The sequence below is a fragment of the Heterodontus francisci genome, chromosome 25 (genome assembly GCF_036365525.1).
Source record: "Heterodontus francisci isolate sHetFra1 chromosome 25, sHetFra1.hap1, whole genome shotgun sequence".
Classification (NCBI taxonomy): domain Eukaryota; kingdom Metazoa; phylum Chordata; class Chondrichthyes; order Heterodontiformes; family Heterodontidae; genus Heterodontus; species Heterodontus francisci.
Window position 1 is genome coordinate 38,809,332 of NC_090395.1, and position 23,287 is coordinate 38,832,618.

The window sequence follows — 23,287 nt, forward strand, 5'->3', positions numbered from 1 at the left end:
TCTATTTGTCTTTATATTTCTAGCTAGCTTTCTCTTGTACTCTAATTTTACATTCCTTATCCATCTTTTAGTCATTCTTTGCTGTTTTTTATATTCTGTCTAATCTTCTGATCTGCCTCCCATCTTTGTGCAATTATAGGCTTTTTCTTTAAGTTTGATATTATCTTTTAACTGTTTTAGTTAACCACGGATGGCGGGTACCACCGTTGGAGTTTTTCTTTCTCATTGAAATGTATCTATTCTGTGTATTCAGAAATATCCCCTTAAATGTCTGCCACTGCATCTCTATTGACCTTTCCCTTAACCTGATTTGCCAGTTCATTTTAGCTACCTCTGCTTTCATGCCCTCATAATTGCCTTTATTTATGTTTAAAATACTAGTCTTGGTCCCACTCTTCTCTTCCTCAAACTGAATGTAAAATTCAATCATATTATGATTGCTGCTACCTTGGGGTGCCTTAGCTATGAGGTCATTTATTAATTCTATCTCGTTGCACAATACCAGGTCTAGTATAGTCTGCTCTCTGGTTGACTCCAGAACGTATTGTTCCAAGAAATTATCCCAAAAATATTCTGTGTACTCCTCATCTCGGCTACCTCTGCCCATCTGACTTTTCCAGTCTATATGTAGGTTAAAACCCCCCATAATTATCACTGTACCTTTCTGACAAGCTGCCATTATTTCTTCCTTTATACCCAGTCCTACAGTGTGGTTAATTTTAGGTGGCCTGTAGAGAACTATATCAGTACCTTCACATATATTCACCTTAATAGTCCTTCAGGGTATATGTGACCCAGCTTGCAGGTTGCCATTGATAAGGCAAACCAAGATTTGTTTGGCTTTTGGGATCTGTTGACAGATTGAAGTCCTCCAACCTGGACCAGTGACTGTGCAGAGCCAATTCCATGTGCTTCTTTAGTTGCAGCATGATTCTATTTCATCATTCATATTAAAGCACCACCCATGTCCATGTGCCATGTATTATGCCACAGTGTATTTGCTGCACTTATTCAACCTCAATAGGTTAGGTGTCCACAATTACTTGCATTTCCTTTAATGTGACTTCTCCTCCCCTCCCTGCATAAAATGGTCCATGAATAGGTGCAAGACCAGAATTCATTCACAGAGTATTTTATTCCAGCCCCCATTCTTCACAATGTTCATACTTAATAAAAATACAGAAGGCCGATCAATATTTGAAAAGAGAAAAGATGGCCAAAAATTTCAAGTGGGACCCGTCATCTCAGAAACACATCCCAGTTCCATTATGAATCAGCCCTGGGTAAGGAAGGTCTGTTGACTTGCCTTCAGTATTACCAGCTTTTCTAGAAACTAGTTTTATCTCACAGAACTGGCCATGTATTCTAATCTATATTAATCACAGAATCCCAGAATTGTTACAGTGCATTCGGCCCATCATGTCCGCAACGGCTCTCTGAAAGAGCAACTCCTTCAGTTCCATACCCCTGCCTTCTCCCCGTAACCCTGCACGTTCTTCCTTTTCATATAACTGTCTATTTCCCATCTTGCATTAGTACTTCGGTTTTGGTTTTCTACAACAAAATTACTGTACAGCATGCCCTCTTAAGACTTGCTTGACTTTTGACTTGAGAATAACATCAAATCAGTGTTCTGATTATGTATGTTTTGTGCTATTCTAGTCTATAAATGTACCTTTTTGAACCTGAAGTGTATTTTCAAGAAAGAAAACATCGTCACACAACACTGATTAGAGGGATTTGTGACTTATGTGGCCTATATAGTGTAAGATTGACAAAATCACACTCCCGAAATCTTCTCAAGTTTTAAATCCTACACCTGCAGTGTTAAGACAGTTTGAATCAGCAGGCTGCCAAAACCTGACTCCACATTGCTATAATTCCACTTTGCATGCATAATATAACTTGTGCAGGAAGCACTGCCTCTGATACTTGGTGACGCAGGTGAATTTTTAGGTTGTTATTATGCACCCCAGTGATTATGGATTCAATAAAATCCTGGACTTTTAACTGATGTTTCAAGAATTGAGTTTTATCTCCAATCTTATTCCAGTGGAATATTCCTAAATATTCTAGTCTGTTGTTCCCAATTCTTAAATTTGCATCAGAATTAAGATTCCTGTTTCTAATAAATAAAAATAGGACTTAATTTAAGCTTGTACATTTGTTTATTACACTAATGTGTACTTTAAAAATGGACCTAGTATATGGTCTTTCATTTACAAAAATCCTTGTCATTTCAATAAGCAGTAACATTTCACATTTTAGTACCACGTGTTCTCATTTGGAGTTGATGGTTAATCATTAATTCAGCAGAGAATATTGAGATTAAGTTACAGCTCGTCAATTTTGTTCTTGAGAAGTGGCCTATTTTTTATAAATGGGAGCACCATGCTCATTCCACCCTTTTGTGTTTGTGGCAGAGCTCTGTGCTCCAATCAACCTACAGTCTGGCCCTGTGTTGAAGGTAATGGGAATAGGGCCAGATGGAGGGATAGACTTATTGCCAGATACTGACTCAAGACATAAGATGGAATGGAGGATGAAGAGACAATCTGGCTTTTGAAAGTATAGTGGAAAAACCAAAACTGAACTTTCCTTTTGAAGAGTTAATTATTAATGGCTCAGATTTTGCGATCAGCAGCGAAGAAGTGGCACTTGCTAATCACCTCGCTGACAGATAACCACAAACTTGTAACCGGCTTTTGAGTGGAGCCTTCCTGTCATTGGACATCTTGAATGGCACCCTCTACAGGACATCTGTGAGCAGGACAGGAAACAGTGTGGCTCTTCAACCAGTCAGATTGAAGGATCCTCACTGAGGCATGCAGAGTCCAAACTAGTGGCGCAGTGGTTAGCACCGCAGCCTCACAGCTCCAGCGACCCAGGTTCAATTCTGGGTACTGCCTGTGTGGAGTTTGCAAGTTCTCCCTGTGTCTGCGTGGGTTTCCTCCGGGTGCTCCGGTTTCCTCCCACATGCCAAAGACTTGCAGGTTGATAGGTAAATTGTCCATTATAAATTGCCCCTAGTATAGGTAGGTGGTAGGGAAATATAGGGACAGGTGGGGATGTGGTAGGAATATGGGATTAGTGTAGGATTAGTATAAATGGGTGGTTGATGGTCGGCACAGACTCGGTTGGGCCGAAGGGCCTGTTTCAGTGCTGTATCTCTAAATAAAAAAATAAATAAATAGAATGTAACATAAAGATTGGGGAAAACAGTTGGGATTAAGGGAGGGAGATGAGACAGACAGCAAAAGTAAAAAAAAAATGTTTTTTAAATCTCCAACACCAGTTTCCTTCTGAGGGAATGAGACTCCGTACTTGTAAAATTAATTTTTCAGAGCCAGATAGGTCATTCTGCACTAATTATCACTTACCATCCAATTAATAACTCACTCACTCCTGAATGCCTCAGCCCTAACTTTTTCAGCCATTTGTATTGCAGAACTAGTGGGTAAATATCTCAAGTTCACACCATTGCTATCATTTCAATGCTGAGTCAATCAGCAAGCTGCAATTCTACACCCAGTGGATGAGCAGAGTATCTCTGACAGCAACTTCTGGATTTCCATGCTTAACCGCACACGTGCGGATGCCCGAGGTTGCTGTCCTATTTACCCCATAATACTGTAGAGCACTGATAGCCTCACCGTTACGATTACAGAAAAGTCCGGGCCATTATCATTGCAGCTGATTCAGAGGTTTCCAGAACTTAGCATTTGGTGATAAAGCATGGCTACCCGTCCAGACCTGACGACATGTTTCGGGTTCGGGTCGGGTCGGGCTGGACGTGGACAGTGCTGCCTTGCTCTGGGAAGTAATCTTCAAATGAGCATTCAGGACGTCAAGGTGGGAAACGTGCAGTCTGGACTCCACACTCTGCAATAAAGCCTGGCTACCCAACCAAACCCGACTGTATGCCGGGTTTGGGTCAGGTCGGACATTTAAAAAAATTAAAGGACTTGGGCCCGGGTCGGGTTCGGGTTGGCTGTTGTCCGGTTGGGCCCGGGTTGGGTTTTAATTTTATACCGGAGCCGGGCTTTATTTGGTGAGGCATTAAACAAGGAACATGATAAGATTATCTTAACTATAATTGTTTTCTAGGCACGAGCTGCTGGAGGATGCTCGGAGGAAAGGTATGCCATTTGCACAATGGGATGGACCAACGGTAGTATCGTGGCTAGAGGTAAATGCCTACAGAGTTGTCAACTATGGAATTCAGACCATCCAACCATTAAAATTGAGAACGCAAATTAATTGTTGCATCATATTTATTACCCAACTCTCAATCCACATTTTCATTGACTCAAATTTTACTGTGATAATTCAAACTAAATATGTAGTACAATTTACTTGATTATTAGGTAATTGGAAAGGCCCCTTTTTCTGGACTGCACTTACCAGTTAAGAATGTGACCAATGACCTGAAAATTACATTTAATTCAGGAAGCCACAAGAAACAAAAACATTTGTTCAATTTGGTGTTTTTTAAGCCACTGTATTGCTATTTTCTCAACAAATTAATTATGGTCTGAGCCTCCTTAGCAATACTTTCTCTTCCCACCTTCAATCATTCCTCCAAGGATTGATCTTTGATGTTGCCTCTTCCTCGTTTATATGGTGCTGTTTGTTCACATTATCTGCAAACATAGGGAAAGCTTCCACATATACACGAGTGACACCCAGCTTTACTTTTCCACCAACTCTTTTGACCTCTTCACTGCCTCTATACTATCAGGCAGCTTGTCCAACATCCAGTTTTGCATGAACCTTAACTTCCTACAGCTAAACTTTGGGAAAATCAAAGCCATCACCTTTGGTCCCCACCACAGACTCCACTCTCCTGCCAGTGACTCCATGCTCATCCCCAGTAACTGTCTCAGACTGAATCATACTGATTGCAACCTCCACATTCCTAGCCCCTAGTGCAGTTTCTGACCCGAAGTCCTTTCCATCATAAAGACCACCTACTACATCTTTGATAACACCCATCTCGACTTCGTCTCAGCCCAGTAATCACTGAAACCATCGTGAATGACTTTATCACTTCCAGGCTCAATTACTTTGATGTTTTCCTTGCGAGCCTTCCACCTTCTACTCTCCATGAATTGCAGCTTCTACTAAACTCTGCTTCTGGTTCCTGAACCTGCAGAAACTCCTGCTCACTTATTGCCTTCATTCTCTCTGACTTACAATGTCCCAAATTAAAAATTGATATCCTTGTTTTCAAATCCCTTCACTCCTCCCCACCCCTGCCCCACACCCCCCAAACTCAATGTTCTTCTGATTCCAACGTTTTTGCATCCCTTCTTTTGCTGTGCCTTCACCCATCTCAGAATTTCCTCCTAAATCCCTCCAACTCTCCACCTTCCTGTGTTTCTTTAAAACCCGCTCCTATCCCCATCCAATCTCTTCTTTGGCTCAGTGCTAATTTTGCATTTGCCTCTGTGCACCTTGGGATATTTTTCTGTATTAAAGGTGCCTTGTAAATGAAAGCTGTTGTTGTTTTAGAGTTTCCTTTTGTTTGTCCTCTGCAGCAAATATTCCATTTTAATAACATGGCATTCTCAGGACTCAAACAGCTTGCTCTATGTTGCTGGAAAGATAAAGTCTGCATTTAAAAGTATTCGCTGAACCTTTGTTAATTTGTTAATGTAGAAAAGGCAGAGAAACTGTGTACCATTTTTGGATATATAATATTACACCCAAGTCATGTACTGGTGTGTTTTGACATCAGTCAGGTTAGAGTGTTGCAAGAAAACAAAAAATATAACCTTTGGAATATTTTTTGTGAATCAAATGCCCCTGTATCTCTTGTCTACTCTAAAGGAGGCTGAAAATGATAAGCTTCCTATCTGAGAAGCTTGTCCTTTGTTACCTGTTATCTGTAGGCAAGGTGAACCCTCTGGATCTAAAGTGCAGCAAAGGGAAATGTCAGACTGCAACTGCATCCTCAACTGAAGAGAACTGCTTGAACAGAAAATCCTGTGGAATGCGTTGTCCTCCCTGCCCAGCTTGAGGTTATATAGGTTTACTGCAGTAATTATCACAAAAGGCCGACACAAAGACCACTGAAGACTAACCTTTCCTTTTGCCCAAACAGTAATTGTATTTTAAGTTTTATATTAGTTGGGCAGCAACAAAATAGAGCACATTTTGTTTAAGAAAAGGTGTCCAGCGTATAAAAGCAGGAAATAATGTTAATTTTCCATGTTTGCTGTAACATTAAACAGCTGTGGGTGGGAATGCCAGCCTGGTACGTAGCTGCCTGTCGAGCCAACGTGAAGAGTGGTGCTATCATGTCTGCCTTGTCTGACACAGAGATACAGAGGGAGATTGGAATCAGCAATCCCCTGCATCGATTGAAGCTCCGACTGGCAATACAAGAGATGGTGTCATTAACAAGTCCATCAGCACCACCTACATCAAGAACGGTAAGTTAATGGCATCACTTTGCGTTTAGGAACTGTTTGTCTAAATGCTTGGAAGCAACCTTAAGTATTATAGAACACAGTGAGTTAAAATTTCTCGCATATTCCATATCTGAATGGGGAAGGTTGAATGTTGTCAATAATATTGTATGCTGTTATAAGGAGGAAGAGCAACACCCAGGTGCTTTAATCAGTTTAATGTTTGCGATTGCGGATTAGAGGTTGATGAATACAGTTATTTATTGGCAGGCAGTTGTCTGCCAACTTGAACAGCAAAGATGATTTCACAGCTTCCCAACTGCTATCATTAAAACTCTGAAGATGCCAGTCTTTACTGGAATTATTACCTGATAATTGGCCACTTCCATGACTGGATTGCACTGTGCCCTGCTGATGTGGAGATGGTTATAGTGACCCGTATATACACTCAATATACACTTGGCAGTGATGAATCGGAATGTTTGCACTGAGATAGTGATGGTGAGGGAAGGAGATGTTACTTGATCAGTCTTTGGTATCAAGTGAAGGTATAATATGGTGAACACTGTAACATCACATACTTTCACTGTTGGTTTTAGATGCTAGAATTTTATCATGTAGCATTTGTAGGTGATAAAAAAGTAAATGTTAATGAAATAACAAGTGATTCTGATAGATTATGAAATGAGTTTACTGATGATTCTAAGGCAGTTTTAAATAGATACACATCCCGGAAACGGTAGTGTAGTGGTGATGTTACTGGACTAGTAATCTGGAGGCTTGGACTAATGCGTCCAGAGACAGGAGTTCAAATCCCACCATGGTGGAACTTAAATTCAATTAATTAATAAATCTAGAATACAAAGCAAGTCTCAATAATGGTGGCCACGAAACTACTGGATTGTCATGAAAACCCATCTGGTTCACTAATGTCCTTTAGGGAAGGAACTCAGCTGTCCTTATCCAGTCTGGCCTACATGTGACACCAGACCCACAGCAATGTGGTTGACTCTTAACTGCCCTCTGAAATGGTCTAGCAAGCCACTACAGAAAAGTCAAAAAAGAATAAAAGCGGACTGACCACCCAGCATCAGTCTAGGCACCGGAAACGACAAAGGCACACCCTGCCCAGTTGACCTTGTAAAGTTCTCCTCACTAACATCTGGGGACTTAGCCCAAAATTGGGAGAGCTGTCCAACAGCCTGACTCATACTCATCAAAGCCAGTGTCTCAGACTCCTCCATCACCATCCTTGGGTAGGTCCTGTCCCAGCGGCAGGGATGATCCACCAGAGGTGGCAGCACAGTGGTATACAATCAGGAGGGATTTTCCTGGGAATCCTCAACATTGACTCCGACCCCATGAAGTCTCATGGCATCAGGTCAAACACGGGCAAGGAAACCTCCTGCTGGTTACCACCTACTGCTCTCCCTCACCTGGTGAATCAGTACTTCTCCATGTTGAACAGCACTTGGAAAAAAAACTGAGGATAGCAAAAGCACAGAATGTACTCTGAGTGGGGGATCTCAATGCACCACTACTGACCGAGCTGGCTGGGTCCTGAAGGACATAATCGACCAGACTGGGCTTGCGACCGGTGGTAACAGAACTAACAAGATGGAAAAACCTACTTGACCTTACTCTCACCAATCTACCTGTCACAGATGCATCTGTCCATGGCAGTATTGGTGCAAGTGACTACTGCACAGCCCTTGTGGAGACAAAATCCCATCTTTGCACTGAGGATACCCTCCATCATGTTCTGTGGCACTACCACCATGCTAAAATTCAGAACAGATTTAGCAACTCAAAACTGAGCATCCATGAGGCACTGTGGGCCATCAGCAGCAGAATTGTACTCGGCCGCAATCTGTAATCTCATGGGCCAGCATATTCCTCACTCTACCATTTCCATCAAGCCAGGGGATCAACTCTGGTTCAATGAGAAGTGCAGGAAATCTTGCCAGGAGCAGCATCAGACACACTTGAAAATGTGGTGCCAACCTGGTGAAGCTACTACATGAATACTAAACAGTGGAAGCAACATGCAATAGACAGAGCAAAGCGATCCCACAACCAACAGATCAGTCCTGCCACATCCAGTCGTGAATGGTGGTGGACAGTTAAACAACTAATGGGAGGAAAGGCTCCACAAATATTCCCATCCTCAATGATGGTAGAGCCCAGCACATCAGTGCAAAATACAAGGCTGAAACATTTGTAAACACCTTCAGCCAGAAGTGCCAAGTGGATGATCCATCTCAGCCTCCTCCTGAGGTCCCCACCATCAAAGATGCCAGTCTTCAGCCAATTCAATTCATTCACGTGATATCAAGAAACGGCTGAAGGCAATGGATACAGAAAAGACTACGGGCCCTGATGACGTCCCCGCTGTAGTACTGAAGACTTGGGCTCCAGAACTAGCCCTGCCCTTCGCCAAGCTTTTCCAATACAGCTACAACACTGGTATCTACCCAACAATGTGGAAAATTGCCCAGGTACATCCTGTACACAAAAAGCAGGACAAAGCATATCTGGCCAATTACTGCCCAATCAGTCCACTCTTAATCATCATCAAAGTGATGGAAGGTGTCATTGAAAGTGCTATCAACGGCACTTACTCAGCAATAACTTGCTCACCAATGCACAATATGAGTTCTACTAGGGCCAGTTGGCTCCAGACCTCATTACAACCTTGGTCCAAAAATGGATAAAAGAGCTGAATTCCAGAAGTGAGATAAGAGTGACTGCCCTTGACATCAAGGCAGCATTTGACCAAGTGCGGCATCATGGAGCCCTAGCAGAATTGAAGTCATTGGAAATCGGGGGAAGGCTCTCCACTGATTGGAGTCATACCTAGCACAAAGGAAGATGGTAGTGGTTGTTGGAGGCCAGTCATCTCAGTACCAGGATGTCACTGCAGGAATTCCTCAGGGTAGTGTCGAAGGCCCAACCATCTACATCGATGAGTTTCCCGCCATCATAGTTCTGAAGTGGGAATGTTCACTGATGATTGCACAGTGTTCAGTACCATTTGCGACTCCTCAGATACTGAAACAGTCCCTGCTCGCCTGCAGCAAGACCTGGACAATATTCAGGCTTAGGCTGATAACTGAGAAGTAACATTCATGCCACCCAATTGTCGGACAATGGCCTTCTCCAACAAGATAGAATCTAACCTTGACGTTCAACGACATTACAATCGCTGAATCCCCCACCATCAACATCCTGGGGGTGTTGACCAGAAACTTAACTGGACCAACCATTTAAGTACTGTGGCGACAAGACCAGGTCGGAGGCTTGGAATTCTGCAGCGAAAAGCTCAAGTCCTGATTGCTCAGTGCCTGTCCACTATCTACATGGCACAAATCAGGAGTGTGATGGAATATTCTCCACTTGCCTGGATGCGTTCAGCTCCAATGACACTCAAGAAACTCGATACCATCCAGGACAAAGCAGCCCACTTGATCAGCACCCCATTCAGCACCTTAAACATTCACTCCCTCCACCACCAGCGCACAGTGGCAGCAGTGTGTACCATCTACAAAGATGCATTGCAGCAACTCACCAAGGCTTCTTTAACAGCACCTCACATAGAAGCACAAGGGTAGCAGACACATAGGAACACCACCACCTGCAAGTTTCTCTCCAATCACACACCATCCAGACTTGGAACTATATCGCTGATCCTTCACTGTCGCTGGGTCAAAAACCTAGCACTCCCTTCCTAACAGTACTGTGCGTGTACCTACACCACATGGACTGCGGTCGTTGAAGAAGGCGGCTCACCACTACCTTCCTAAGGGCAATTAGGGTTGGGTAACAAATGCTGGCCTTGCATGTGACGCTCACATCCCATGAACAAAAGAAGTGTCCAGTCTCCCATTCATCCACCAAACAATCCAATGGGGATGCAATTATATAGAAATTAATCATTATTATATGCATGTATTGATGCAGTGAGTGACTTTAATTCTGAGCTATCCCAACTTTATGTTCAAAATATTTTAGAGTATTAATGTGATTGTTTCACCCTCAAGAACAACAGTTTTAGAAAAAGTAAATTTATAATGGGTAATCATATTTCTGTACAAAAGAAAATAATAGAACTGAATAACACCTCCAATGCAATTGATTTTTAGAGTTATATTGAAGAATAGAATCACTAGAGTGATTTGAAAGCTGCAAGCTCATCTTGAGGAAGATGGTTATAAAGTGACTTGTAGTGTATGATGCCTGAATCCTTCAAATGTATTGTACTTATAATGCATAGAGGTGCTTGATGTGCTTCTATTTTATATGTATTCAAGTGCTTTATGCCCTTATATTTATTAACATCCATTTAGAAACATTAAAAAGCAAACATGTATTAGACTTGAATTCAGAAGGACTTGCAAAGTTTTAAAGGAGTAATTCCACTCTGATTAGATACATGCCGTGTTCTAAACAGTAATTTTGTATCAAAATCCAATACAAATGAGTTCATCCAGCTGTATTGCCCATTAAGATAATGCGGATATAGGGCAGTTTTAAACTCCTCCACAGCAATGATATGTTTGCCTGTGCAAGCTCTATTAGAGCTGTGAGTTCTGAAGGACATGGAGATGAAAGGTTCATCCTTTGGGCCTGTCAGTGCTGCAAAACACAATTGCACAAATAATACAGCCATGTGACATGGGGTTGCACCTACCAAAGCTCATCATCTGGCTGAGAGTTTATATATGCCAGATAACTGAAAGCCCTCTCTGGAAGTATCAGTCAAGACAGGTGAATTTCTGAATTATTTATGTGCCGTCGGTGAACAGCACTGGGAAAACCTGCCGTTAATTTATTTTGTTCATTTGCTCAATTATGTATTGCTTGAAATACTAGGTAAACAAAAATGACATTTAACAATGCAGTACCGTTTAACGGAGAGGGCCTGTGCAGATGGATTAAAAAAATGTTTCCAACATATTCCTAAAGCATTACTGGAAGCTGAGTGTGGAGGGAGAGAATGGCAGCTCACACTTGATCTAGAAAGAGACTGGAGATATGGATAGCAAAGGGAAAAAACATCCTTCAAAGGGAGGCTTCTCGATTGATATTAGAGTATCCACTCAGATATTCAGGGCTCAACAGAGGAAAATGGGATTGTTTAAAAATGATTTTGTGAAAAAATAGCTGTTGCTGCCCTGGGACTGATGATTTTAAAGTTTTATACCAATATTCAATTTCCCTCCTTTCAATACACAAAATTCAAGCCATTTTTTAGTTGCTCCTATAATGTTCTATTGACTCTTACAGTTTAATGAAATGTTCTCACTCCAGTCAGCCTGAGTGTAAATATAAGTCTCAGTAATCTCAAATCTTAATGAAATACTTATGGAAGATATCAGCCAGGCTGCTGCGGTGGAATGCTTCCTAGATATGGAGCAGTCCTTTGGGGATTGAGGAGAAAGAATTGTCACACCATTCCTAAACTGAATGTGCATCTTCTGCTAATGGATCACAAGGATATCCAGTGTTGAAGTCTACAACTCAAACTCTCCTGCCTTTTCCATTCCAGAAGGAAAACACATTTTGGGATGGAGGGGTGCCTATTTTGAAGAGAATGAGTATGAGTGAGACTTTGAAACCCTTTATCTGTACAGTTTTATGGCATTTATTCTAGCAGCAACTATGCATGGAAAGTGTGTTTTTAATGATCTTTCTTGCTTCACTTCTTCCTTTTGTGTAATACATTTCTCCTCTAACACTGCTTACTGGACTGTCCTCGTGCTGTTTGGGCCTTCCACATAGTCCTCTGGAAATGTCTGGGTGACTCATGAGGAAATGGAAAACATGGCGGCTTCAGCAAAAACGGTTAGTCTATCCCTGTCCAACTTTGTTGCACTGTATTGAAGAACTGTCTCTATGATCAGTACTTTCATTTAACTTCTTCAAACACTCCTCTTATCCATTCGTAAATATCAACTGAAATTTGTTACCCACAAGAATAAGTTCTCATGTCCAAAGTATATTTTAATTGCTTTATGATGAGATAAATACTTGTTAATTTAAATGAACTTGTATCTAGATTAGAATTTATGAAGTATTGTGGAAATTGAAACTCCTGAAGCCAACAGTGGGAGTGGAGTGAATTTTAGAAATACGGAAATGCCACAGATCGAGTGAAATTCAGTTGACTTAAAAAAATGCCTGGCAAAGTGGTGTTGATGATAGGACACTGGCTCATGGCAGTGATTCTTTGTATTAGTGAGTGAAAGCCAGATGCTTACCCCACAGGGAGAAAGGGAAAACTAAAAGAATCATCAATAGCTATTGGTTCAAGAGTAATGTTGGCAGAAGCCAGAGAGGAAATCGCCTGGCTATTGTCATGGAATGGTACAGGACAAATGTGAGGTTATGCATTTTGGAAGGTCTAATGCAGGTGGGAGGTATACAGTAAATGGCAGAACCCTTAGGAGTATTGACAGGCAGAGAGATCTGGGCGTACAGGTCCACAGGTCACTGAAAGTGTCAACGCAGGTGGATAAGGTAGTCAAGAAGGCATACGGCATGCTTGCCTTCATCGGTCAGGGCATAGAGTATAAAAATTAGCAAGTCATGTTGCAGCTGTACAGAACCTTAGTTAGGCCACACTTAGAATATTGCGTGCAATTCTGGTCGCCACACTACCAGAAGGACGTGGAGGCTTTGGAGAGGGTACAGAGGAGGTTTACCAGGATGTTGCCTGGTCTGGAGGGCATTAGCTATGAGGAGAGGTTGGAAAAACTCGGATTGTTTTCACTGGAACGACGGAGGTGGAGGGGCGACATGATAGAGGTTTACAAAGTTATGAGCGGCATGGACAGAGTGGATAGTCAGAAGCTTTTTCCCAGGGTGGAAGAGTCAGTTACTAGGGGACATAGGTTTAAGGTGCGAGGGGAAAAGTTTAGAGGGGATGTACGAGGCAAGTAATTTTACACAGAGGGTGGTGAGTGCCTGCAACTTGCTGCCAGGGGAGGTGGTGGAAGCAGATACGATAGCGACGTTTAAGAGACATCTTGACAAATATATGAATAGGAAGGGAATAGAGGGATATGGGCCCCGGAAGTGCAGAAGGTGTTAGTTTCGGCAGGCATCAAGATCGGCACAGGCTTGGAGGGCCGAATGGCCTGTTCCTGTGCTGTACTGTTCTTTGTTCTTTGATAACCTGAAATACATAGAGAAATAAATAACAATTCCTGCACAAACACAGATGAAAGTTTCAATTATTTCCCCACTTCTTTGACAAATAAAATTACATCAAGTGTCCAACACTATTGACTTTGATTAGATAACTTATTTGTGTAAAGTTACTGAGAAGGCTGAGTAACTCAGTGGCATAATGCATTGGAACACCATCTCTTTCACTTCACCGGTTAGGTGAAGAAGGTTATTTACTCTCATCCTGTCAGTGATATCCTGGAATTTAGAATTGAATCCAGCCCTGAGTGTTGTGTTCAAAATCCCATCAGGCTGCCAGATGTAAGGATGATTTTAGCATTCTCAATCAAAATAGCCCATAATTGTGTGATAAACTGCCAGCCCATAGACTGTTGAGGGCAAGTATGGAAAATTGTCACACTGGCAATGCTCTCAATCAAGTTGAGATTAAAGTGTGTTACTGAACTACAGTGGAAGGATCTTTGCTCTGTATCTAACCCATGCCTTTCTTAACTTAGGAGTGTTTGATTCTGTCATGATTGAATAATAGAATTAATATTCTGTCACCTTAATGAGCACATTTAAATGATTAAAGAAGTTAATTGTGGAGTTTGAGATTTCTTCTGGTTGCTCCTTTTGAAGGTGAGAGATGTTTTAAACAAGATGGAAGTGGAGCATTTCACCATGAGTTGTGCACGTCTGTTTGCAGCACTTTGTTGTTTGGTTTTGTCATTTGTTTTATTGTGATGGTAAGCAGTTTTAGTTCTTGTATATTTATTGTACTTGTTTGCAGGCACAATAATTTACAGTAAACCAGCTTTATAGACAAAGGAATTAAAGGGGACATTTTCCAGTGGGTAATACTTCAAAATGAACTGGTTGATACCTGACTTAACACAATGCTAACTGCAACTTTGCGTGAGTGCCCATCACAGAATTTCCTGTCAAATCTCTAATAAGTCATTCAACATATTCGGTTATTAGTAGCTGTGATCTGCCCAAGAGCAGTTCCTTTGCTCATTTCTCCATACCTCATGGTCCTGCAGTTTCCTCTGCATTTTCTCGTAAGAGTCTCCCAATTTTTAACTTCCATGAGAAATGAGCAATATGACTAGGAAAAAAGTACATGAGGGAGTTTCCCGTTGATTCAGGCAATATAAGCCTCATCTATTTTGAAGAGGTTCTAATGTCCAATGTAAATCAAACTTCTGATAACATAGTTCAAGTGAGGGTCTCGAACAATAAAAGGCTTAATGAGGCATGGCAAGGGGTACCCAACATGCAACTAGAATAGACTACTGCATAAGATGTGGTTTTGGGGGTGAATTTTGACTGGGACTGTTTGCACTGAAGTGAACCCTTTCTGTGATTTCCCCCTGAGAGAATAAAGCTACATCTTAACAAGTAATGTTGTTAGCGTGTACATTGTCACATACTTTACACAGGCAAGTGATTTTAATTCTTTAAAGATATTTCTTGCTTTCCACAGAATTCAGAGTATTAATGCATATCATAAATGTAGCAAAACCACATGGCTTCTTAAGACATTAGAATAGCATGGATGAAGCCACTTCCCAAGTATTTTTCCAATTCCCTTTTGAAATTTAATATTGAATCTCCTTGCACCACCCTTTCAGGCATTGCTTTGCATATCACAATAACTCATTGTGTACATGTTTTTTCCTCAAGTCTCCCCTAGTTCTTTTGCCAATTACCTTATATCTGTGTCTTCTGGTCACTGATCCTACAGCCATTGGAAAAGGTTTCTTTCTATGTACTCTATAGAAACACCTCATAATTTTGAACACCTCTATCAAATCTCCTCTTAACCTTCTCTACTTTAAGGAAAACAAACCCAGCTTCTCTTGTCTTTCTGCATAATTGAAGTCTCTCATCCCTGGCACCATTCTAGTAAATCTCCTCTGCATCCCCTCTTAAGGTCTTGACATCGTTGCTAAATTGTGGTAACCAGAATTGGCCACAATGGCTTCAACTGGGGTCCAGCCTGTGTTTTAGTAAACTTCCTTAATTTTGCACTCTCTGTCTCTATTTATAAAATCAAGCACCTGTTTTCCTTTTTAACAGCCTTCTTAACTTGTACTGCCACCTTCAAAGATATACATACACCCCCCCCATACAAGTGCCCCATTCCTGTACCCCATTTAAAAATGTACCATTTAGTTTATATTGCTTCTTCTCATTCTTTCTACCAAAATGAATTTCACACTTCTCTGCATTAAATTTTATGTGCTGTGTGTCTGTCCATTTCACCAGTCTATGTCCTCCTGAAGTCTGTTGCTATCCTCCTCATTGTTTAATATACTTCTGAGTTTCGTGTCATCTACAAACTTTGACATTATATCCTCTGTACCTAACTCCAGGTCATTAATACATATCAAAAAGGGCAGTGGTCCCAACACTGACCTCTGAGGCACACCACTACATGCTTCTCTTCAGTCCGTAAAACAACCGTTCACCACTATTCTCTGCTTTCTGTCCCTTAGGCAAAATTATATTCGCGTAGTAAATCCACTTCAGTTTTGCGAACAGGTCTAATATGTGGTACTTTATCAAACACCTTTGAAAGTTCATATGCACAACATCACTTCCACCACCCTCATCAACCCATGGATTTTCCATCCTTATTCCTATGGTTTATGAGTTAACCAATGTGCTATGTATTGCTCGCTCTTAATTACTTTGTCCCATTGTCCATTTGGGGGAGGAACTCGCTGATTGATTTGACTGTAATCCTTCCATTGAAGTATAGTCAAGCATGTCTGCCTTGGCAAGATGCAGTTTCCTTATCTGATTTTATTCTTGATTGCCGAAGGGGCTAAGATAATGGAAACATAACAAGCTTTGTATTAGAGTTTACCCTGCCACTGCTCGCCATGTTCAAACCTTGTTTCCATACTGTAGCCAAGTTTGAATTACCTGAATTACTGAGACGTACTGTCTAGGTCTACCTTGAGTTCTATTTTGCCAAATATATTGATGAGGTGAAATAATGTTCTATCCAGCAATTTAGGTATATTGATTGAACTAATCAGAGTGTTTTTTTTTCACTTCCTTTTTTTCTGTTAATGCTTTTACTAACTTGCTAACCTGTTAGGAGAATGAGGAGGGCAGTTGGGCTCAGGTGAGTGTACCAGACATTCACATATGTTCGAATTTGACTTGCAATGATTATAATGTGTGTGAAGTAAACCTTTCCAAGATGTCCACCATTGGTGGCACCCATCTTGTCCCAACATTATGAAACTCCTTCTCCAAATCCCTTAAATATTCTGCCTCTTCTCCCCAACTGCAAGATCCCCCATAATACCTGCCTCTTCAACAGCACCTTGTAGCCACTACCCGAAAATAAACGAAGTGATTCCTGACAACACAGCCCAGTGCCGAAGTCTTCAGACCACTCCCAGCTTTGCACATGTGCAGAATGGACTCTTGCTGTCAGTATGGTGCTGCACATGCGCAGCCTACGTCAGCATCCGGCTTGCCAGGACGAAGTCGCGCATGCATGTGGAAAAGTCATTTGGGTACTGCAATGTCTGCTCGCCACTTGCTCCCTGCTTTGCCTCTTCTCCCCCCTTGGCCACTCGCTCCCCACTTCACCTCACCACCTACCTGTGGGCCACTCGCTCCCCGCCTCGCCACTTCTGCCCACTTGGCTGCTCGCTCCCCACTTCACCACCCCCAACCTGTCGGTTGCTCGCTCCCCGCTTCATCTCCTCCCCTCCACCCCAACCTGTAGGTCAGTCGCTCCCCGCCTCGCCACTTCACCCCCCACCCCTCCGCTCTGCCTCTCCTCCCCACTCCCTCCCGCAATCGCCATCTCTCTTCTCTGCACGAAGAAAGTGAGAGAGAGAGTGACAAGATAGGGAGGGGAAGGAGACTGCGAGCAGGAGGGAATGGAGAGCAGAGAGCAGAGCAGAAGGGAGGAAACAGCGAGGCGAGTGGGGGAGAAGCAGCAAGTGGCTGGGGGCAGGGGGAGAAGTGGCAAAGGGGGAGCGAGTGGAGAGCAGACAGGCGCGGGAGGCAACAATGAAGAGAAGCGCGGGAGCGGGGTACTGTTGGGAATGGGATGGAGGCGGCGTTCACAGCCACTGGGGATTTGAGTTTCTTTCGTTTTTGTGATAAATTGAGCAGCGCCATCTTTACTACTGGCAGCTGCCAAAAACGTCGCAGACAGTGATATCTCAGTGCATGAGGCTGCATTTCTGCATGTGCAAGTACTGCGCCACCTAGTGATTGCTTGTCAGCAATCACAGCCGAAATAAAACACAAAGCCTTTGATTTTAAAGTATTAAAAGAACTGGAACTCTTATCTGCAGGAAGCTTTTGGGAATCTCTGACAGTTAATTAATTTTCTCTGAAATCACTTGAACGTTTATACTTAGTTTCTGCAGGCAAATTAAATTGTAACATTGGCAAAGAATAAATATTACACCTTGGATGAAAAAACTGAACATTATGCTGACATGTGGGCGGGGGGGTGGTGGTGGGGGTGGGTGTGGTTGGTGAAATATTAACCCATAAAAGCAGGCAGCTTTGGGTTGGGTGCGATGTTAAAATCCTGAATTCTGATGCCAACCTGCCCTTTACAAATTTCAATGGAGGAGGAACAGAGGGCAGGCAACCAAACCCCTTGCAGGAGGTGGGTTGGCAATTCCAATATATGTGACCACCATTTTAAATTTAACCCTGGCCAGCTGAGCTTTTCAGACCTCGGAACATCCAGCAGCCAAAGGGAGACCAGGATTACTGCATCCAGGAGCTAAATTCCTTTCTACTTAGCTGCTGGATTTAGTTTACCTGTTTCACCAACAACTGGATACATGCCCCCACTCCAACTCTTCTGATTTCCATGAGGCCCCTGATTTTCCCTCCAACCTTCCCGATCTTGGCCTTTGATCCCCTGCTCCAGTCACCCCGATCTTCCCCAGCTCTGGATTCCTATCTTCCTTCCACCTCAGCCTCACTACACTCCACTCCCTGGCTGCTACCTGGTGCTGAAGGGCTATCTGCCTGGCAGCCTCTCAATTTGGCTACCTGTAGCCAGGAAATGGAGAGAATGAAATGGTAATCAGATTATATTTGGCAGGACCTGTGGGAAACCTATTCTTTCAAACCAGCCCCTGCGCATATTCTCCAAGTTAAAATCTAGCCCTTGGTGTCAGAGCTTAATTATGAAGAATGGGCACTTGGGTAGCTGGAGCCAAGCTGATATCTATGGTGACAATACTTCAGAGGGAGTTGGCTCCTTCAGGAAAGATGAGAAAATTGGAGATTGGGGGCAATGTATAATACAAATAATATATATACATAATGTATATGTGTAATTTGAAAGAACTCTTGTTCCAAAATGTGTTTTTTGTGTTGTCTCATCACCCTTGCAAATGGAAGTGTGAAACAATATACTGCAGTGGAGTCTGTGACCATGTTTTTTGCATATGTGGTAGCGCTATGTGCACTGAGAGTACAATGCCTTCTAACTGTTGCAGTAATATCCTAGCTGCAACTTCAGGGCTTCAAATACTTGACCCATTCACATTAATAAAATGCTGCTTTAAACTCTGGGGGGAAATTCAAAAGGATGAGGGCAGCTGTCACTGTCTATCTTTCAAGCTGAATCTGCATGCTCGCAGTGACGCCTTGCATCCTGTCCGCCTGATAAGCATTTTTCTTTTTTGACATTTGTCCAAAAGAATAAAAGCTAATAGCAGTTACTCCACACAAGTTATTGCTGTCAGTGCAGTAAATAAGTGATTGAGGGAGATCAGCTTCTATTCTCATAAAATAAGCCCAGTGAGTTTCTATCATAAATGACTTCATCTGTGCTTCTCACCAGACTTTGGCTTACGGAGACATGAACCACGAGTGGATTGGTAACGAATGGCTTCCCAGCCTTGGACTGCCCCAGTATCGTAGCTACTTCATGGAGTGTCTGGTGGATGCTCGAATGCTTGACCACCTGACTAAGAAAGACCTGCGAATGCATCTGAAAATGGTTGACAGCTTTCATCGGTAAGCTGTTGTATTTTGCCGAATGATTGCAAATACATCCATTAGAGGGAGCCATTCAGTTGAGTAAACTCCTGGCTAGTTAGAACATGCAAAAACAAAAATATCTTGTAAAAAGCCTTATAGTTTTGCTCAGAATCCGGATCTACACGTGTGTGCCATTTCCCTTTTTCTGTTTGACTCCCTCTGCATAATAACCGGTACAGATATTTCCCTCCCAATCAACTTAAGTGTGTTACAGTTTTTGATTCTAATGCTGTAGTACCATAAGTACCAGTTTAAGATCGGTAATGACTAAAAGTGATGTGCAGTCTGCAGATCTGTGTGATAATCCAGGTTCTGTATTGTTGTTCAGCCAAGTAAAGTGGAGCTTTCCACGTGCCTACTAGATTATAGAGTCATTTACAGCACAGAACGAGGCCAGTCAGCCCATCGAGTCCTTGCCGGCACTCCATAGAGCTCTCTGGTGTTATATTGTAGTTTAATTAAAAAGGCCCTCAAGGAAATTACGACCTCACCAGAGAAAAATGGTGGGGTATTTTATTGTATTGATACTGTAAGTGTCACTTAATTCTGGTGTTTGGGAGCTCATCTTTCCTGCATATTCCCCAGATTGCTGTCAACTGAGTAAAGTTATAAACACCAATTGACTCTGTTGAGTGGTTCCAGTCATAGTGCCACTCAAAACACCACCACTCCAATAGATTGGAAAAGGGGTAAATTCAATAAACCTAGCATAATGCCACTTAAATTAAAATGAATCAGAAGACAGTAGTTAAAGACGAGAACAAAAGCTTTTCCCAATTGGGGTAGCACAGTGGCGCAGTGGCTAGCACCACAGCCTCACAGCTCCAGCAACCTGGGTACTGCCTGTGCGGAGTTTGCAAGTTCTCCCTGTGACCACGTGGGTTTCTGCCGGGTGCTCTGGTTTCCTCCCACAGCCAAAGACCTGCAAGTTGATAGGTAAATTGGTCATTGTAAATTGCCCCCTAGTGTAGGTAGGAGAATTGTGGGAAGGTGGGGATGTGGTAGGGAATATGGGATTAATGTAGGATTAGTATAAAATGGGTGATTGATGGTCAGCACAGACTTGGTGGGCCAAAGGGCCTGTTTCAGTGCTGTATCTCTCTATGACTCTCTCTAAATGTAATAATGATCCCCATTGAGGTATACAAGAAGCATTTGGAAAGGGAGGGGAAGTTTAATAAGGGTACTGTAAGCAGTGCATGAAAGTGCCTTAAAAATCCACTGCTTTCCCACTCTGCCTAATACAGGGCTATCTAATTATGCTAATAAATCTCTCAGGTTCCCACTAAAGTGTTTTCTATATTTGTATTGTTTATGTCACACAGTCCAGATTATTGTGCCACACAATAATAGCAGATTTCTAGAATTTATAGTAATTTGAAATCCCTTTTTGTGTCAATATGCAATTACAAACCGTACACTGGCATTAGATCTGCTAGAGACAACGTCCAATCTAATGTTGTTCATTCACGATATAAAATAATCAGTGGTATGTTTGAATAGACATTGCATAAAAAACGCCGGCTTTTGAATCAACTGATTTGTGCACTTTAATACCTAAACTTTTCCAGTAAGAAAGAACTTGCAATAATATAGCACCTTTCATGACTTCAGACTGCCCCAAAGCAATTCAGTCGATGAAGTACTTCTGAAATGTAGTTACTGTTGTGACAAAATAAGACAGCCAGTTTGCACACCACAAGATCCCACTAACAACAATGAGATTAATTACCAAATTAATCTATGTTAGTGACGTTTGAGAAATAAATATTGGCCAGGGTACCGGGAGAGCTTCCCTGTTCATTGAGAAGTGTCATGTGATCTTTTACATCCACCTGAGGGCAGACGGGTCTAAGTTTAACATCTCATCCAAAAGACAGCATCTTCAACAGAGCAGCACTCTACATTGAAGTGTTGGCCTAGGGCATGGTCAGGTCTCCAAAGTAGTGCTTAAACCCACAACCCTCTGATTCAAAGGTGAGAGCACTACCACTGAGTCAAGGATGACACACATAATAAAAGGGCTTTTTACAAGTTACACTGAATAACATCTGTCTTGTTTCCAGCACGTGTTTACATTATGGCATCATGTGTTTGAAGAGACTGAACTATGACAGGAAGGAGCTAGAGCGGAGGAGAGAAGAAAGCCAACATGAAATTAAAGGTTGGTTTGAAAGAAATACTGCTGTTATTTAGTTTCTCTGTTCAAATCGAAAATTGTACTTTAAAAAAAACCTGCGTATTAAAACATTAGTGTAATTTTTACTATCTTGTTTGCATAAATGTGAGCAGCAGCCTATTTCTGTATTATTTCCTGCTCCCTTCTACATTGTGACTGGGACAAATCCCATTTTAATATGGAGATTCAGATTTTCCAAAGTACAAAATATTCACAGTGCTGCTCAGTGCTCGGTCAACAACTCTTACAGGTGAAGCTGGGCGGGTCAGACAGTGTTAATGTTTTATCTTTGAAAAAGAACTGCTCAGCGCAGCACCCCATTCTCTCCTCTGACTGAGTGATAATTTGAATCTTGACCCGTCCGATAGATTCTTTGGCAAAGCTAAGAATCTTACTGAAGTGAATCAGTTTGGGGTTTGGGTTACCACATTCCCTTTCTCACTTCCCACTCCTCTTCTGATAGCATCTAACGGGTAGTGTTACAGGTTTTAATAAGTTTAATAAGTTTGTTAAGATGGTGATGTGGCCTTTCAAGGCAAAACTGTTTAATTGTTGTGAAGGAAGCAGAACCTCGAGTTTAATTCAAAAGCAAAATACTGCGGATGCTTGAAATCTGCCTGAAATGAAAACAGAAAATTCTGAAAATATTCAGAACTGGGAAACGTTAGAAATGTAATAGGTTTTAAGCAAGTGAAAGGGGGGAGGTTGGGAAGAACAAATGGGAAAGGTCTGTGATAGGGAGGAAGACAGGAGAGATTAAATGACAAAAAAGTTGGTGGTGCAGGGCCAAAGGGAGTGGTAAGGGGACAAATAAAGAAACAAAAAATGTGTCTAGAGGAGGTGTGAATGGCAGAATGATGAACAGCTGACGTCCAAAAGCAAAGAAAAAGGAAAACTGGAGAGCAAAAACTAAAACCTGTGAAGGAAAAGGAAACAAAATAAGGGCAGAGGTTACGGTCTGAAGTTGTTGAACTTAGTGTTGAGTCTAGAAGGCTGTAAAGTGCCTAATTGAAAGATGAGGTGCTGTTCCTCAAACTTACATTGAGTTTCATTGGAACATGGCTGAAGGCTGAGCACAGAGAGGTCAGCATGAGAGCAAGGTGAAGAATTAAAATGACAGGTGATCGGAAGCTCGGGTTCATGCTTGCAGATTGAACAGTGGTGTTCCGCAAAGTCTCCAGAACTATCGCTGACCTCATCTCCTCTGGAGATCTTCCCTTCACGTCTTTATAGTCCTCCAACTCTGAATAGCCCGCTTCCCAAGATCCACAAACAGGGCTTCCCTGGTAGTCCCATCATTTCAGCCTGTTCCTTCCCCACTGAACTGATTTCTTCCTGTTTCACCTCTATTTTATCCTCCCCTTGTCCAGTCTTTACTCACCTACATCTGTGACTCTTCTGACGCCCTCCTACACTTTAACAATTTCCATTTTTCCTGACCCTAACAGTCTCCTTTTTCACCCAATTGGAC

General features: G+C 42.1%; 1 protein-coding gene across 1 annotated transcript in view; it reads left to right on the forward strand.

The window, feature by feature from the left end:
- ppfia4 (PTPRF interacting protein alpha 4) overlaps positions 1 to 23,287 on the forward strand; it is a 907,198-nt gene that overhangs the window by 857,796 nt on the left and 26,115 nt on the right. Inside the window, exons 20-26 of the mRNA XM_068057116.1 lie at positions 4,108 to 4,189; positions 6,237 to 6,437; positions 12,195 to 12,257; positions 13,497 to 13,499; positions 16,699 to 16,740; positions 19,435 to 19,613; positions 21,704 to 21,801. Of these exons, the coding sequence (XP_067913217.1) occupies positions 4,108 to 4,189; positions 6,237 to 6,437; positions 12,195 to 12,257; positions 13,497 to 13,499; positions 16,699 to 16,740; positions 19,435 to 19,613; positions 21,704 to 21,801 (668 nt within the window). The remainder of the gene's footprint in view (positions 1 to 4,107; positions 4,190 to 6,236; positions 6,438 to 12,194; positions 12,258 to 13,496; positions 13,500 to 16,698; positions 16,741 to 19,434; positions 19,614 to 21,703; positions 21,802 to 23,287) is intronic.